General features: G+C 36.1%; 1 protein-coding gene across 1 annotated transcript in view; it reads left to right on the top strand.

Moving 5' to 3' along the window:
• Nucleotides 1-19,508, top strand: part of LOC107557640 (caseinolytic peptidase B protein homolog) — a 28,766-nt gene that overhangs the window by 5,261 nt on the left and 3,997 nt on the right. The window contains exons 2-5 of the mRNA XM_016241118.1: nt 2,741-2,844; nt 4,934-5,062; nt 10,716-10,873; nt 17,713-17,878. Of these exons, the coding sequence (XP_016096604.1) occupies nt 2,741-2,844; nt 4,934-5,062; nt 10,716-10,873; nt 17,713-17,878 (557 nt within the window). The remainder of the gene's footprint in view (nt 1-2,740; nt 2,845-4,933; nt 5,063-10,715; nt 10,874-17,712; nt 17,879-19,508) is intronic.

Here is a 19,508-nt window from a genome sequence, read left to right as displayed (position 1 = left end):
GGGGCTAAACAGACAGTGATGTAGACTCGGTGGGCGGGGCTAAACAGACAGTGATGTAGACTCGGTGGGCGGGGCTAAACAGACAGTGATGTAGACTCGGTGGGCGGGGCTAAACAGACAGTGATGTAGACTCGGTGGGCGGGGCTAAACAGACAGTGATGTAGACTCGGTGGGCGGGGCTAAACAGAGTGATGTAGACTCGGTGGGCATGGCTAAACAGAGTGATGTAGATTCGGTGGGTGGGGCTAAACAGACAGTGATGTAGAATCTGTGGGCATGGCTAAACAGACAGTGATGTCGATCTTCCTCTGTGGAGGCGGTGCTTATCCACACTATTAGGGACTTTAAGCAACAGCTGCGAATGGAATGGCTACGATGACCGGAAGTAAGCTGTTACACCGCCGTAGCCGAGAACGTAAAAATCACTAAGCAACCATAAACAAGACGGCGCAACTCAGTATTCAGTAATTTATTGAAGTATTATGTGGTGGATGTTTAGGCAATACTTACATTGTTTGCTTCACATCATCTCTAGTCTCAGTGCTACCTGAGATGGCGTTACTAACAGCAGACATATCTATCTTTGTACAAATGGAAAAATCTTTAAAATCAGTTTCATTTTAAAACATATCAACACAGATTAAATAAAAGACTAATGGTAGAATCGCATAATGATGCAATTACAATGGTATATATTGTAAAACGTAACATTTACCAACCTAAATTGTCACGTTGTAACGACTACAGCAAACCAGCTGTTCTCCCGTAGAAGAGGGTTACAGTAGAACCTCATGAAGTAGCAGTTAAAGTCGGGCATGCGCAATGTGACGAGTTCTGAAACTTACAGGATGTTTTATAGTACAAGGACCTCTTATGTGTCAAGGGAATTTTGGTTTCTCAGTTCATGACCCCTTTAAAAATGAGTTGTTTGATTTATTTGTGTGCAGCATTCTGGAGTCTCTCCAGTTTGATAAATTGAATTGAATTTTATTTTTAGTTTATGAATGCGTTCATACAGAATAGCATGTGGTATAATGGCACTTCTGACTAGAGAAATCTGCAGGTTTCTTGAAACTGTTGAGCTCTTTGGAGTCTCAGCACACACGGATGTGTTTGAGTTTGTGCTTTGCTCAGGGTCACTACTCTTTGCTCTCACGCATATGCTCTGTTTTCCTTAAACTCACATCTCATAGATAAACACACTGACCCTGAGAACATCACACACACACACACACACACACACACATGATGCAGCTTAGAGCATCAACCGCAGTCTTCGGATCCAGACACATTTAAAGTACCTCGATGTCCAGATTTAAGCATTGAATGCGTTCATACAGAATAGCATGTGGTATAATGGCACTTCTGACTAGAGAAATCTGCAGGTTTCTTGAAACTGTTGAGCTCTTTGGAGTCTCAGCACACACGGATGTGTTTGAGTTTGTGCTTTGCTCAGGGTCACTACTCTTTGCTCTCACGCATATGCTCTGTTTTCCTTAAACTCACATCTCATAGATAAACACACTGACCCTGAGAACATCACACACACACACACACACACATGATGCAGCTTAGAGCATCAACCGCAGTCTTCGGATCCAGACACATTTAAAGTACCTCGATGTCCAGATTTAAGCATTGTGTGTGTGTGTGTGTGTGTGTGTATGTGTATGTGTGCGTGTGCGTGCGTGTGCGTGTGTGTGTGTGTGGTGGTCAGAATGCTGTTTGTTTTGACGCTGCACTGACTCTTTTGGGAGTGTGTGTTCCGTTGACTCGAGTGTTCTGGAACCCCGGACCGCTCTGGGCCAGCAGTGTCTCCATGGCAACACTGGCCCCTCCCACCACACACTTGCCCCGCCCACAGGTGGAATTATCCATCTGTCTGTCAGTTTTCATGCTCATTGTTAAACACTTATTATTCAAATAATATGCTGCATAATTTTTTGTAAATATTCAATAATCATTATTCAAGTATTGTGCTGTAATATATAATTTTAAATACTGAATAATCATTATTCAAATAATGTGACGCAATAATTTTCTAAATGTTGAACAATTATTATTAAAATAAACTGATGCAATAATTTCCTAAATATTAAATAAGCATTATTCAAATAAGGTGATGCGAAAAAATTCTAAATATTGAATAATTAATATTCAAATAATGTGACAATTGTTTCCTTTATATTGAATAATCATTATTCAAATAATGTGCTGTAATTTTTTTTTAATATTGAATAATCAGTGTGTCTGTGTTTCTGTGTGTGTGTGTGTGTGTGTGTGAGAGAGAGAGTGTGTGTCTTAAGCAGTAAATATAAGAAAATATCTGCTTTGTGTTTCTCCCAGGCTGAATTTAAAACCACTCATGATAACGAGTTAGAACTTAGAAAACTTCATGCAACTCCGTTAACTCATTTCCTTGAATCTCTGTGTGTATGTGTGTGTGTGTCTGTGTTTCTGTGTGTGTGTGTCTGTGTTTCTGTTTGTGTGTGTGTGTGTGTGTGAGAGAGAGAGTGCGGGTCTGTGTGTGTGTGTCTGTGTTTGTGTGTGTGTTTCTGTGTTTCTGTGTGTGTGTGTGTGTGTGTGTGTGTTTGTTTGTCTGTGTTTCTGTTTGTGTGTGTGTGTGTGTGTGTGTGTGTGTGCGCGTCTGCGTGTGTGTGTGTCTGTGTGCGTGTGCATGCCTGTGTGTCTGTGTGTGTGTGAGGTGAATCTGTTACTGATGGATGTGTTTATTGGTCAGTGCGGTGAAGGTGCTGCTGGAGGCGGGTGCCAATCCAAACCTGGGCGATGACTTCAGCAGCGTGTATGAAACGGCTCGAGAGAAGGGCGTTCACTCGTTAGAGGGTGAGACACATGTGCTTCATCATCACCATCATCATCATCCTCACTGTTATTTATAAACCCATTCACACACACATGTAAACACAGCAGGAGTGTGTGTTATTACACAGATCAATTTTAACACGCTCATTTTGTGCTGTTTGCATATCGGCACTCGATTTATTTCACAGCTTGTTGTTTGTAAGTGTTTTCCATCTCACACACACACTCACTCACTCACTCACTCACTCACTCACTCACTCACTCACTCACTCACTCACTCTCTCACACACACACACACACACGCACACAGACGTGTGTCATATCTGGCTGCTGTATGTATATTACTCACATTTGTTTTGTTGGCAGTTTTTTGGTCTTGAAGGAGCATCTTTCCCTGAAGCACCATGATGAATGTGTGTGTGTGTGTGTGTGTGTGTGTGTGATGGATCGCCAGGCTCTGCTCGTCTGACGGTTTATTGGGTTATGTTGTGATTATCTGGCTCTTAGACATTAGTTACCCATGACGATCCGCCTGACAGCAGCCCAGAGAGAAAATATGTTTCTGCACACGGACAGGAGAAAAACACTGTTGCTGCTTTATGATTTATTTGTGCGTGTCTGTGCTGAGAATAATTGTGAGCGCTTCTACATGCGTTTGTTTTTAATTCGAGCGGTTTGTCTTGTTTTAAGAACGCCGTTGAACATCGTCAGCCTCTTCTCCTTCATTTTTACCATCTCGGTCTCTGTGTCTTGGTTTCAGTGCGTTTTCAACAAAACAACTACACTTGTATTGCTGAAACTGCAAAACAAATCACATAAAAATAACATGAAAATAGCTCGAATGGAGTTTTTCCTGTTTCCTGTCGAAATAGGAAGTGGTGGACAATCTTTTACACGTGAACATGATTTGCTTGATGAATGTCTTACAGGATGATATTGTGATATTTTGAGTAATTTTTCCTAGAAGAGGACACTACAAATGTTAAATGTGTTTATGTGCACAAAGTGTTTAAAAATGTTATAATAAATTAAAATATTTTAAAAACAATATTTATGAAACTATGAGCTCAAAGATAAAAACTTAATCTAAGAGACACGTAGATAATTAAAATTAAATAAAATGACTGCAGTGTAAAATTGTGGACAAAACTGGAATTTAAAAGACAGCAAAAGCTTTAATGAGTATATTTCGCATATTTCAGCTCAAAAATACAGACTTGGTCTAAAAGACATGAAACTCACATTCTGAGTTCATCAGCTCTTTAACATAAAGTGAATTCAAGTAAAATATTATTAAGTGACTTTCTGGCATAAAATAGGAAATTAACAATCAGCTAAATGTATTTTAAATTTAAATGCCTTTGAATTATGCAATTAAAACCCATTTAAAAAAAGGTTTTCATTTATAAAGCTCTAAAAACCTTACTGACTGATGTTTTAGTGCACTTCCCGCAAATATGAAAAAATTAAAGGGTCTCAATGAAATATGTGCAGTGTCACATGATTAGTGCAAATTGTCACATGACCAGAGCAGTTTATTTGTTGCAATGACAAAATATTGCACTAAATTAAAAGTTCAAATGTTACAAATAAGTTACAATATTGATGTTGCAATACTGGTAGCACTAATATAAAAATGTGATATGTGTTACAATAAAGTAGCAGTTTTGAAATGCGTTGATGGTTGTATTTTATCTCAGTATTCCTATCAGTGTTGTACAAGGGTTTTTATGCATAATAATAACCCTAGAATGTGATGAAACAGAATTTCAAATAGCTGGGCTGAGATATATAACAATTTTTATGACTGCAGAAATATGTTAATTCAGAAAAACTATATTTCACACTCTTTTCCCCAAAAATTCAAAAAATAATTATTGAATATTTCAAGGGGTTACTAATGACACATCATCTGGATATTTTCATGTCTGGAAAAAATTTGGGATTAAATGGGTTAAAAGTCTGAGTCTTTTTTTTCTGTTATTGTTGACTTTGATAGGGTTTGCTGAGCTCGTGAAGCATCTGGAATCAGCTGTTATTCAGCGTGCTGTGTGTGTGTGTGTGTGTGTGTCAGTCAGGGTTTGTGATCTTGTTGAATTGTCTCTGTCAGTGCTGGTGAGCCGCGAGGACGAGTTCAGCAATCGTCTCAGCAGCCGCGCTTCTTTCCGAGGATGTTCTGCTCTGCATTACGCCGCGCTGACCGATGACCTGCAGACCGTCCGGATGCTGCTGGACGCAGGTGAGCGAGCACACACACACGCACACACACCACACACACACACACACACACACACACACACTCTCACTCACACACACACACACACACACACACACACTCTCACACACGCTTTACTGATACAGCCATGATGGAGAGCTGATCTGAGAGTTTTCAAATGTGAATGGCATCAGTAAAATCATGAGAAAAATACTTACTGTGGTCTGCATTTAATAGGACAATATAGAAGTTGTTGTATTAATTATGTGGAAGCCTACATTATTGAGTATTTAACACACTTTGCAAAAGAAATTGGCCTTGATAGTGCACACTTAGTAGAATGCAGTTATAATGACCCCGGAATTCAATATATTAGGGTACAATTATATATATATATATATATATATATATATATATATATATATATTTACACTAACAGTCAAAAGTCTGAACAGTAAGATTTTTAATGTTTTTTAAAGAAGTCTCTTCTGCTCACCAAGCCTGCATTCATTTGATGCAAAAAACAGGAAAATTTTGAAATATTTTTACTAATTAAAATAACTCATTTCTATTTGAATATATTTTAGAATGTAATTTATTCGTGTGATTTCAAAGCTTTAAATTGATCAAAAGTGACGATAAAGACAAAATACTTCAATTAGTGTTTAACTCACATATTATTCTTATATATATATATATATATATATATATATATATATATTTACACTAACAGTCAAAAGTCTGAACAGTAAGATTTTTAATGTTTTTTAAAGAAGTCTCTTCTGCTCACCAAGCCTGCATTCATTTGATGCAAAAAACAGGAAAATTTTGAAATATTTTTACTAATTAAAATAACTCATTTCTATTTGAATATATTTTAGAATGTAATTTATTCGTGTGATTTCAAAGCTTTAAATTGATCAAAAGTGACGATAAAGACAAAATACTTCTGACTGGTAGTGTATGAGTAAATGACATAGTTTTACATTTTAGACACAATACTGTCTGTTTTTGCTCTATTTCACCAATAAAAATGACAAATTAGTGTTCCGTTCCTGAATGAATCCGTGTTTTTGAATGACTCAGTGATTCAGTGATCCATTCATGAAGAGTGTTTCTCAATGAAGCTTTTTGAATGAATCGGTTGAATGAATGATTCAGTGACTCACTCTTTAAACACATTAAAAGTGAATTCAAATAAGATTTCTTTAAATAAAATGACTGTACAGCGTACAATTGAAAATTAAACAATTAGCAAAATTTGCTTTAAATTTAAATAAATTATATGAATTAGTAACATGGATAATTTATTTGAATTTATTAAAAATACATTTTTAATATATTTTTTAAATGTAAATAAATTATATTAACTAGCAACATGAATTCAATGACTCACACATTACTGAATTTATTTATATTTATTTAAAATATTTATTTAATATTATTATTGTTTTATTTAATACTATTGTTGTTATTTTATTTTCAGTTTTATTTTAAATTTAAATAAATTGTATTAATGAATTCAATGACTCGCGTGTTACTAATTAACATAATTTATTTACATTTATTTATGACGGATTTTATTTCGTGTCATTTCATTAAACAAAAAAAATTCATATTTCAGTATTCAAAATATTATATACACTGCAATTACAATGTATAATATTGTAATAGCAGTGTAAATGCTGCTTCTGCAGTGCAAAACTAGATTTTGTTGACACTCTTTTAATGTCAAATTGAATTTATTACTTAAATGTAAGCATTTGACATAAAAGATGATGCATACATCTAATAAGGTAAGAAAAAATGCCCTTATGAATGTAAGAAATTACTTTTCTTCCTCACGTCTAGTCATCCAAGTAATCAGATGCACATTTCACCTGCTGGAGCAGAAAACAGGTGAAACTCCCGAGTGTTTGTGACAAGCGTCTGTGTTTGGCTAATATAGAGCAGCTCTTCCTGCTAGCCTGAGGCCATCCTGCGTGACCTTTGACCTCTGGAGTAACGACACTGTGGCTTATGTGACCCGCAGATGAGAGGTGACAGGAAGAGGTGTGTGTGTGATTTACACGAGTGTGTTATTATAGCTGCAGGGCACACACACACACACACACACACTCTGCGTCTCCGTCTCCGTCTGATCTGCGGTTACACACTCACACACACACACTCTCTCTCACACACACACACTCTCTCATACACGCACACACTCTCTCACACACTCTCTCACACACACACACACACACACTCACACACACACACACACACTCTCACACACTCACACTCTCACACACACACACACACACTCTCTCTCACACACTCTCTCATACACACATACACGCACACAATCTCACACACTCACACACACACACACACACACACACACACACTCTCTCATACACACACACACACACTCTCACACACACACACACACACACTCTGCGTCTCCGTCTCCGTCTGATCTGCGGTTACACACTCACTTTAAGCATCAACACTTTCTATAAATCACTGGATGTTTTTGGGAGCAGATGCACTTTTAGATTAAAGTGACAGAAACGACCCGAAACAAAGAACAAAATCGCTCGTCCTGGTGCCGAGAAATTGCATTACGCCGTCGGAGCGCATTACCCAGAAGTCTTAGTGGGAGGAGGCCACGCCCCCTCAGACAGAGCAGCGCCGCGAGTCCCGCCGAGGAGCATCTATCACGCCGATGACATCATCAGTGTGAGACAGACTAATGCGATGAGGACGAGACGAGCGTCTGAACCCACATACACAGCATTTAACATGAAGTCAGAGAGGACTCGCTGCACTTATTGTGAACCTTTCATTTGTTATTCAACAGAAAAATAATGGTTGCCTTCGTAAACTTTCTTTGAGACTTGCTTCTCGTCCTTGATTAAAATGAGCTGTTATACCCAGTGTATGTTTATGCTAGTGCAATATGCTAAAGATCGTGTGCTTCTCGTAAGCGGTGCTGTTTTCTGTTGAGTCGCTTCAAGTCTTTAGAACAAAGCAGATGAGCTGTATTGTTCTTAAATCATTATGTATTATTATAATATATATATATATGATAAGTATACAATTAATAATTATATATAAAATGTATTATTAAAATAAATTATATGAATCATAATGCATAATAAAAGTATAATAAATAGATATATATTAATAATTATTTACGTATATACATATAAAATGATGTAAAATATTCTGTTATTAAAATAAAATGAATATAATAATAAATTGTAATAATAATTCTAATTATATATATATATATATACTGTAAAATATATATGCTATATACACTACTGTTCAAAAGTTTGAAAGAACTTCGCTTTTGAAAGAAGTTTTTTTTTATCAAGGCTGCATTTATTTGATCAGAAATACAGTAATATTGTGAAATATTATTACAGTTTAAAATAGCTATAGTATCAATAAATTGAGTATCGTATATATTGTGATGCGCAGCTGTATTTTCAGCATCATTACTCCAGTCTTCAGTGTCACATGATCTTCAGAAATCAGTATAATATGCTGATCTGCTGCTCGAGAAACATTTCTGATTATTATCAATGTTGAACACAGTTGTGCTGCACAATATTTCTGTGGAAACCGTGATGCATTGTATTTTTCAGGATTCACAGATGAATAGAAAGTCCAAAAGAACAGCGTTTATTTGAAATAGAAATCTTCTGAAACATTATAAATGTATTTTCTGTCACTTTTGATGAATTTAATGCATCCCTGATGAATAAAAGTGTTCATTTCTTAATAATAATCGGCCGTGTGTGTGTGTTATGCAGCATGTGCACAGATAAACCAGTCGAGTCTCCTTATGAGCCATCTTTCTTTATAAGTATTTTTTCAAACTTGAGGGCATTTTTCATCAGTTTTGTGCTCTAAGTCTGCTGAAGTTCAGAACACACACCTGCGGGCAGGTGAGCGGCTTTATTTCCCTCATGAGCCCTCGATCTATCACTGCTTTCCTGGAGGTGTGAGGGCCCTGAACTCTGACCCCTGGGGGTCAAACACCGGCGCCAGCTGCAGCGAGTGTGTGTGAGTGAGTGTGTGTGTGTGTGTGAGTGTGTGTGTGAGTGAGTGTGTGTGTGTGAGTGTGTGTGTGTGTGTGTGAGTGTGTGTGTGTGTGAGTGTGTGTGTGTGTGAGTGTGTGTGTGTGTGAGTGTGTGTGTGTGTGAGTGTGTGTGTGTGTGAGTGTGTGTGTGTGTGAGTGTGTGTGTGTGAGAGTGCGTGTGCGTGTGAGTGTGAGTGTGCGTGTGAGTGCGAGTGTGCGTGTGAGTGCGAGTGTGCGTGTGAGAGTGCGTGTGCGTGTGCGTGTGAGAAGTGTGTGTGTGTGTGTGTGTGTGTGTGTGTGTGTGTGTGTGTGTGTGTGTGTGACCCTGCAGCCGTGAGCCCGGCGGGAACAGTGTGTGATATTAGACGACTAAATGATGCTATTTATTATGTGGCTACGAGAGGCTCGCTGCAGAGGAGAGACGAGCTCCTCTTGTATTTCTTTATTAGTTTTCGTGTTTCTGTTTGTCCGCTATCGATTGAGATTTGTTAGACGGACACGTTTAAGGGTTTATCAATAATCCGGGCGATTACCCACAATGCCCGGGGACTCGGCAGCTCCAGTGTACGGATATTGATTCTGTGTTTGCGGATAAACTGTATTTTACGAGCGGGGAAGGAAGTGTTTGTTCCGTGTCTAATTTAATGTGGGATGATGTTTTTATTTCTGTCTGTTTCTTTGTGTTCGAGTCGAGCGCTGAGACCGTGACAGTCGTGTGAGGTTTTACTGTAGTTTATACCGCAGACGTGTCCCAAACCTGTTATTAAAGAAAAGCAGAGTTTATAACAGTGGCAACTAATCCCGTATTTCCTAATAATATTACCAAGTGGCAACATGTATATCGAAAATAGCAGAGGACCTAGGACAGATCCTTGTGGCACTCCATGTTTTACTGGTGATAATTGAGATGACTCCCCATTTAAATGAACAATGTGGTAGCGATCGGACAGGTAGGATCTAAACCATCTTAAAGCCTGCCCTTGAATACCTGTATAGTTTTGTAATCGATCTATGAGTATGTCATGATCTATAGTATCGAACGCAGCACTAAGATCAAGTAAAACTAGCAATGAGACACAGCCTTGGTCTGACGCAAGAAGCAAGTCATTTGTAATTTTAACAAGTGCAGTTTCTGTGCTATGGTGGGGCCTGAAACCTGACTGAAATTTTTCATAGAGATCATTGTTTTGCAGGAAGGAGCACAATTGAGCAGACACAACTTTTTCTAAAATTTTAGACATAAAAGGAAGATTTGTAATTTGCCTGTGTGAGTGCGTGCGTGTGTCTGTGTCTGTCTGTGTGTGTGTGTGTGTGTGTGTGTGTGAGTGCATGTGTGTGTGTGTGTGTCTGTCTGTGAGTGTGTGCGTGCGTGCGTGTGTGTGTGCAGGGCAGGTCAGGGCAAAAGGCAGCGCTAAGCATCACGGCTGACACACGCTGCGGTGTGTTTTAATTGTCAAACACAAGCACAGTGTGACGTCATCACCGCAGGACAGCAACACACGCTCTGACGTCCGGATGCAGCCGGCCGAGTGTCATTCACACAACCGCTTGACCCCACACCCTAACGTTAACCTCTGACCTCTGACCTCTCACCGTGTGCAGGTGCCAACCCCTTACAGAAGAACGACCTGGGCCACACGCCGCTGACGTACGCCAAAGAGGGAGAGATGGCCACGCTGCTGAAAGAGGCCCAGAACACGGTAAAACACGGCAAAAACATGGTCAAATCAGGCTTGTTTAGAGGAGAAAATACCAGGGCTGCAAAACAATTAGTCACGATTAATTGATCCAAAATAAAAGCTTGTTTACATACTATATGTGTGTGTACTGTGTATATTTATAAATACACACACATACATACATGTATATATTAAGAAAAAATATGTTGGATACATATGTAAAATATTTATATATAATATAAATTACATATAATACATACAAATATATTTTTTAATATATACATATATGTGTGTATTTATATATACATAATAAATATACACAGTACACACACATAGTATGTAAACAGAAACTTTTCTTTTGAATCGATTAATCGCGACTAATCGTTTCGCAGCCTTAGAAAATACACACAAAATGCTAGAAGCTGAGTTTTTTACAATCTGAAAGTCACTCAAAACTGTTTCATCTTTTGGAAACTTGTTCAAACGTTCAACACCTTACTTTAATAATAGTATTTAATAATATACTGTATAATATAAATATTATTCCCTATTACTCAAGATTAGATCCTTGTCTTAGTGACGACTTCAAATTTTCATTACAAAACTTTATAATAATCTACATTATCTATATCAACCCATTTATTTGTTTCATTTGTTGTTATGTGATTTCACGCCACGGTAAATCATATTTTATCATATTTGTGTCTAAATATAAGCCTAGGTATCAGTAGCAGCACTACATAAATGAGTGAAGTTAGAGAAATATTGATTTAAAAATTATTTTTAAAAACCACTATACAGTAATTATGTATGACTGGAAAAGTCATGGAAATTAATCGATCAAATATGTGGGAATGCTGTAAAAAAAATTGGGTTAATTTGATCCAGTGTTATTTTAGTATAATTGAGATACAATTATAGTTTTAATATTTTGAGGGGGAGAAAAAAATATATATATATATGTATATACACACACACATATATATATATATATATATATATACACACACACACATATATATATATATATATATGTATATACACACACACATATATATATATATATATATATATATACACACACACACATATATATATATATATATATGTATATACACACACACATATATATATATATATATATATATATACACACACACACATATATATATATATATATATGTATATACACACACACACATATATATATATATATGTATATACACTAGGGCTGTCAGTCGATTAAAAATTTTAATCTAATTAATTACATGATGTTACGATTAATTCATCTAATTAATCGCAAAATAAATTTGGCGGTGAAAAGACCCACAAAAGATTATTTAAAGCTATTTTCGTGTTAAATGAGAAAGTATCAAGAAGGCATTACAAATTGTAGCTTTAGAAATATTTTATTTGATTCAACATAAAATTTATTACACATAAACATTTAGGCTACAACGTTCATTCAGGTTTAAATAAATGATGACAGAATTTAAAAAATCGCAAAATAAATTTGGCGGTGAAAAGACCCACAAAAGATTATTTAAAGCTATTTTCGTGTTAAATGAGAAAGTATCAAGAAGGCATTACAAATTGTAGCTTTAGAAATATTTTATTTGATTCAACATAAAATTTATTACACATAAACATTTAGGCTACAACGTTCATTCAGGTTTAAATAAATGATGACAGAATTTAAAAAATTTTGGGTGAACTATCCCTTTAATGTTTTTATTATTATTATTATTTTATATATATTTTTTTTTTAATTAAATGATACTCTAAATAAGAAACTAAATCTGCCAACAGGTGGTGTTAAATGTCTTTGAGTCATTCATTCGAATGGCTGCTTCATTCAGGAATGAAGTAAAGGGCTGTCTTTATGAATGGGCTTTGACTCATTGATTCACACGATTCGTTCAAAACGCAGATTCATTCAGAAACTAAACATCGCTGTGTTGCTCGGAGACATACAGCATTTCTGCTGTGGCTTTAAAGGTAGTTATGTTCTCTGCAAAACTGAGCAAAAACATAATATTCTGTTTAAAATATAACACAATATTAACTTCTTATTTACTGAACTGTTGTATAAAATCACATTTGCACTTGTGTTCTTCGTGACAGAAACAGCACTCGTCTGATATTGCTCTCACTGCTGGTGTGATATTGCTTATCATATGATATAAATATGAGACAAAAACTCATACAGGGGCATTTTTTTACACCAATATCTTGACTTTTAGTGCATAACTGCATTTATGGAGTTATTGTCCTGCATCATATTTGTCTGTATGAAATGTAAGATGACATACAGATCTGGGGGCGGGGCCAGTGCTTTAAAATATTTTAATTGCGTTATTTTTTCATAACTAATTAATTAAGTTAACGCCTTAAACTGACAGCCCTAATATATACATATATTTACAGGTGCATCTCAATAAATTAGAATGTCGTGGAAACGTTCATTTATTTCAGTAATTCAACTCAAATTGTGAAACTCGTGTATTAAATAAATTCAGTGCACACAGACTGAAGTAGTTTAAGTCTTTGGTTCTTTTAATTGTGATGATTTTGGCTCACATTTAACAAAAACCCACCAATTCACTATCTCAACAAACACACGCACTCACACTCTCACTCTCTCACACTCAGACACACACTCACACACACACACACACTCACTCTCACTCTCACACACACACACACACACACACACAAACGCTCTCACACACACACTCACTCTCACTCTCACACACACACACACTCACACAAACAAACACTCTCACACACACACACTCTCACACACACACACACTCAGACACACACAAACATACACACACACACACACACACTCACTCACTGAGCGTGTGTGTGCGTGTGTCTTTCTATATGGCTGAGCGTGTGTGTGTGTGTGTGTGTGTCTGTATGTGAGTTAAAACACAATAACATACGCCTCTAATAAATACCGAACACACACACACTGAGGGGTCTTTGTTTATCGATCAGTGAGCTTTTACAGAAGTGTGTGTGTGTGTGTGTGTGTGTGTGTGCGTGTACGCGCATATGGGGCAGAGTTTTGCTCAATTTTGCACTGTTTGAGCTCTGAACAACCCTACTGACTAAAAGAACTTGTTTAGGTATTGAAATCAGTGCCTAATTAGAAATTGAGTGTTTGTAAACATTTTATTTTATTTGTATTTATTTACTAGTATTTTACATTATTTCTGAATGTAATAATAAAATGCAACTTACAAATAAAATTCATAACAAAATTATTATTATTATTTATTCCCAAACACTGGTAGGTGGTAGGTATTTTATTTTTATTCCACACGCTAGTAGGTTTGTGAATTTTGTAGTTTTATGATTTCTAAACATGATAAAGTGCAACTTATACACAATGCAAAATATATAATAAAAAAATAAATGTATATATATTATATAAATGAATGTATACAAGTTACATTTTTGCAGTTCATGCCTTTATTTAAACTGGTATTTTGTGTTTTCTGAGTGTTGCTTTCTGCACATGATGCCAGGTTGATATTCTGGTCTGTAGAGATGACTGAGTTCTTCACCTGTTTTTGATCAGCTGCTCTTCTGAGTGTTTTTGCATGTCGTTCGCAGATCTTTGTTCTGCGTGTCCATCAATAGTGAGACAGCCGTCCTCGAGAGATAGAGAGAGACAGCAGAGGAAATAATGACGCTTCAGTGAGCCCAATCTCTGCCTCTGATTTGATAAATGGACAGTTATTGCTGTGGCAAATTGTCCCGAAAGCAATTGGATCCCATCAGCACTGTGATAAAACCAGAGTTATTGATCTGTGAGAGCTGATATAGTGAATACATCAGCCCGAGTCACAGACACACGCGTGCCATTAAACACGCACACTTCACACACACTTCTGCATATATGCCCTCTGAATATATTTTAATGATCTGACGCAATGAAGCTGCGCTTGTGCATTTGATCAGCTTGAACCAGTGTTATTTTAGCATTGATATACTGTAGTTTTTGTTAATATTTTGAATTCGTTATTTTTATATTTTCTGTTTTCACTTTAATTTTAGCTAATGTGTTGTTTTTGTATTTTATAATATATTAATTTATTTACTATTATTTATTATTAAGTTGTTATTATTTTATTTATTGTACACTAAAATAAAATGAGAAATGTTTCCTTGGCAGCTACCTGGAATAAAACAAGTTTTTTATATTTAAAATTGTATTTATTCCAGTGATGCAAAGCTGAATTTTTAAAATCATTAACAAATCTTAATTATTCCTTCATTTAACCTGATTTCCTGCAAAAATAACTATATTGGGATAATTATCGTTATCATAAAATGCAATTATTCATATTGTGATATAAGATTTAGCTCATATTGCCCATCCCTAGTTGTCATACATTAAACTGTTGATGATTTTATTATTCATGCGTTAATTTTTTTTTCTTTCACCCTCAAACACAGTCAAACAGTTATTAAGTTCCAGACAAATGTGAAACGACACACACACACACACACACACTCACACACACACACACACACACACTCTCACACACACACACACACACTCACACACACACACACACACACACACACACACACACAGAGGAAGCTGTAGATTGATTCTGGGTTTTGCTCTCAGGGCTAAAGGTTATTGGTGGTGATTATTTTCACTAATGTCATTACGGTCCTCCGTCCCGAGACACAGAGAGCATCACGCTACACATACATCACCGCACACGTGTGTGTGTGTGTGTGTGTGTGTGTCACTCTCAGCAGTCACATGTACGGTCGTTTTTACACTGGAACTGGTGTCATATAGTGAATATAGTGCTGTCTGAAGGGAGTTTGACACGCATCGAGAGACTGTATTCACTATAAAACACCAGCTCTAGTGTCTTACTGCATAAATATTACAAATATACACAAATGTTGATGAAAACATGGTTTTTGGAATCTGATTCTGTGTGTTTCTGCCTCTTTCTGTCTGTCCGGAATCATTTTGTCTGATAAATGGTTGTGGACAGATTTCTTGCGGTCAAGTGTGTTTGTGTAACTGTGTGTGTGTGTGTGTGTGTGGTTGAATCTGATTGGCTGATAATAAGCAGGGATTAGAAATGAGTTGATTGCTGGTTCACTCTCAAGGACAGACGTGTGTGTGTGTGTGTGTGTGTGTGTGTGTGTGTGTGTGTGTGTGTCATCCAGATGTCTTTGAAATGTTCCGTCTCCGGAAGGACAGTGTGTGTACTAAGCGTGACGGGATGCTGTGTGTGTGTGTGTGTGTGTGTGTGTGTGTGTGTGAGTGTGTGTGTGTGTGTGTGTGTGTGTCAGTTGTCTATGTTTTAGAGACAAACACACACTGTGAATGATCTAGAATTGACAGTAGGTTGTCTTGATAGAAATACTTCATTATAAATGTACTTATCTTTTTATGCATTCATTTTTCTAATCAGTCAGAAAGCAAGCAGTCCATTATAAAATAGGGGGGAAAATAAATCAAATAAAAAACAACATCAAAACCAAAACACACATAAAGACCAAACCACATCTCATCTGCTCTGAAATGTTATTAACTAAATCTAAAACAAAACAAAAACTTAAAAAAATTTATAAACTTTAACTGAAATAATATATTTAACAAAAAACTTTTATTTTAGCATTTATCATTTTCATTTAGTTTAACTTGATGTACAAAAATAACTAAAATAAAAAAAACTATTTACATATTTTTTAAAAAAGCTAAAACTAATAAAAATCACAAATACAACAAAATTACTAAAATAAGTTTTTAAAATATTAATAAAAACTGTAATAGTATCTCAGTGATACTAAAATAACACTGATGTGAACCCGTTATCAGCTCCATCTTCTCAAAGAATGCATATTTCTTCTAAAACGACAGGGGATATTTATTTATATTTCATTTATATTTATTATATATTGATATATTGTATTTGCTGATTAATACATTTCAGTCATCACTGAACATTTACTGAATTTAAAATGTTCTATTTGACCTAATATTTGTGATCGTTGTGTGTTCATACTGGTGTACTGTTTTATCTTACTGTGAACAAGCAGTTATCTTAATTATCTTTATTACTTGGCAGATTATTGTTAATTAATGTATCTTTATTAAGTATGAGTGTGTTTTATCATATTGCTGTTGCTGCTGTTTTATAAAAGCAATAAGAGAGGCACTGTGATTTTACCACAGTTTATAGACCTGATCATAGAAAGCCTGAAATATAAAAAATTAAAATTGTGATTTCCAGGCCTGGAAATGTCTCATTTTGTTCATCTGTAAGATATCACATCGTCTTTAACAGTCTCAACTTAAAAGTCATTTGTCTGTACAGTCTACTTAACCATATTTTGAGAAGTAAACAAAAGTTGTTGTTTTTTTAATGGTAAAAATGCAGTGGGTTTTCTGTTAGGGTCAGTGTGTGGGTTAGTGCTGGGTTTTAGTATTTATGACTAGCTGTATATAAAAACAATAGAAGTCTATGGAATGAACCCATTTAGAGAGCTGTGTAAATGTGTGTGTGATGCTGTTATGTTTAAAGACAACTGAATGATTGTTTGTACGCAGCTCAACACAGATAACACAAACATATCTGCTGTAATGACGTCTGATGATCTCACACACACACACACACTCATATACACTCACACACACACTCATATATACTCACACACACACACACATGCGCTGTTGCCATGGTGAGCGTGTGTTATCGTGCCGTGTCTCTGCTGGATCTATTCTAACCTGATTTAGTTGCTCCAGCATTGCAGCAGCGTAATGAAATTAGTGTGTGTCTAATGGTGCAGAGAGGCCCTGTCTCGCTCTCGTCTGTCTCTCTCTCCATCATTCTGTCTTCCCTCAGTCTTTGCCTTTTATTTTTTAAAAGCGCTTGCTCTCGTCCAGTCTGTCTGTCCTCCTCTCATTACCGTCTGTCTGTCTGTCTAGAGTTAATTATTGTCTGTTTTTCTCCGCAGCCATTAGGAGGAAGGAGAACGGCTGGTATGATGAAGAGCATCCCCTCGTCTTCCTCTTCCTGGGCTCATCTGGAATCGGTAACTTCTTTCTTTTCCCAACAATATTAAGCCTGTATATCTTATATTATATAAGTCTCTTTTTGAAAAAAAAAGCATCTGTTAAATGTGTAAATGCAAATCTCGGTTTGTTTGTTGTTCATCCAGATGCACAAGCGTGTTTCTCTTCAAGTATTCACACAGGAGTTTTGTAAAATTCTCCTATCAGAAGTGATTTACAGTCTAATATGAAATTCATAGACGCGTTTATTCACCAGATCATCAGACGTGATGAACATACACACGTTCAGTTGTGGATTCAGACAGGCCTCTGGCATGATCTACTTCTTGCAGTCACACCGTATGATTATTTACCACACATCACTAGACTTCTTTGTTTCTGTTTTTTTTTTTTTTAATGCAAGGCAGTACAAGATGTCTTCTTTCAGACTAGTGGAAAGAAAACATCCTACATCTACATTTAAGTGTTTATTTTATTGCACTTATCTATTTGCGTCTGTAGATTTCCATTACAATGCATATTTATACATGAACAGACTGTTTTCTTGAATTTGTTTCTCCACTTCTACAGCACTTACATTCACCAAATCTTAGAGTTTTATTTCTATCTATATTCTGAAGGTTTTTACTGAGGGGTTTGTTCATATATAATTCCCACCGATTTATACAACATTTTTTCCCCTAAAAACATGGCAAAAATATGTATCTTTAAAGGCTGTGAGTTTTTTTCCCACTTCTACAGCACTTACATTCACCAAATCTTAGAGTTTTATTTCTATCTATATTCTGAAGGTTTTTACTGAGGGGTTTGTTCATATATCATTCACACTGATTTATACAACATTATATTCCTAAAAACATAGCGAAAATTCATTTTTTTCTGTTTATTGACGGTATTTTCTGATTTATGGAGTGATAAAAACAGATATCTAAAATCCCCTCTATAAAAACCTTTAACTCTAATATATCAACATAATCAAACAAAATTTTTGCACCTGGCATTATCTGGTGTTCAGATTTATTTTCTGGAAATTTGTCCAAATTATTTCATATTTAATTCAATATCATACATTCATACAAAACAACTATAATGTACTGTGATTATTAAGCTGTGGAAAATATGAAATCTATTTGTTATCTAACTGTTACCCTCTTGACCTGTGCTGTCTCAGTTTTAAATTAAATACACTCAAGTTTTGAGCATAAGCATAAACACACAAGAGGTGCACAGAGACAATCTGGAGTCGTGAGTGTTTGTTTCTTGTGCTTTGATGGATGAAGAGATGTTTCTTCTATCGCCAGCGGCGCATCTGATCACTCACATCAATATTCAACAAGTCCCTCTTCTTACCATATATGCGTTTATTAAAATTCATAAGAGCGATATTTACTCTCACAGACTATATTACCCTGAGAGAAGAATGAAGGGAGGGAGAGATGACGGACACACGTGCCACGAGATGCCAGCAAAATAAACACAGCATGAAGTGATCTCTCTCCCTGACTGGAAATATAATCTTGTCTCACAGAGAGACCTCAGCGTCTGATGCTGCAGTCGCGTCATAATGAGTCAAAACAGCTCACGTCTTCGTCAAACTCTGTCTTTCACGTGACCGCTGTAATATTTCTAGCGTTTCTGGTTTTATTATTT

The sequence above is a fragment of the Sinocyclocheilus grahami genome, unplaced genomic scaffold (genome assembly GCF_001515645.1).
Source record: "Sinocyclocheilus grahami isolate Dianchi unplaced genomic scaffold, SAMN03320097.WGS_v1.1 scaffold613.1, whole genome shotgun sequence".
NCBI lineage: Eukaryota > Metazoa > Chordata > Actinopteri > Cypriniformes > Cyprinidae > Sinocyclocheilus > Sinocyclocheilus grahami.
This window is presented reverse-complemented; position numbering and strand designations above follow the sequence as displayed.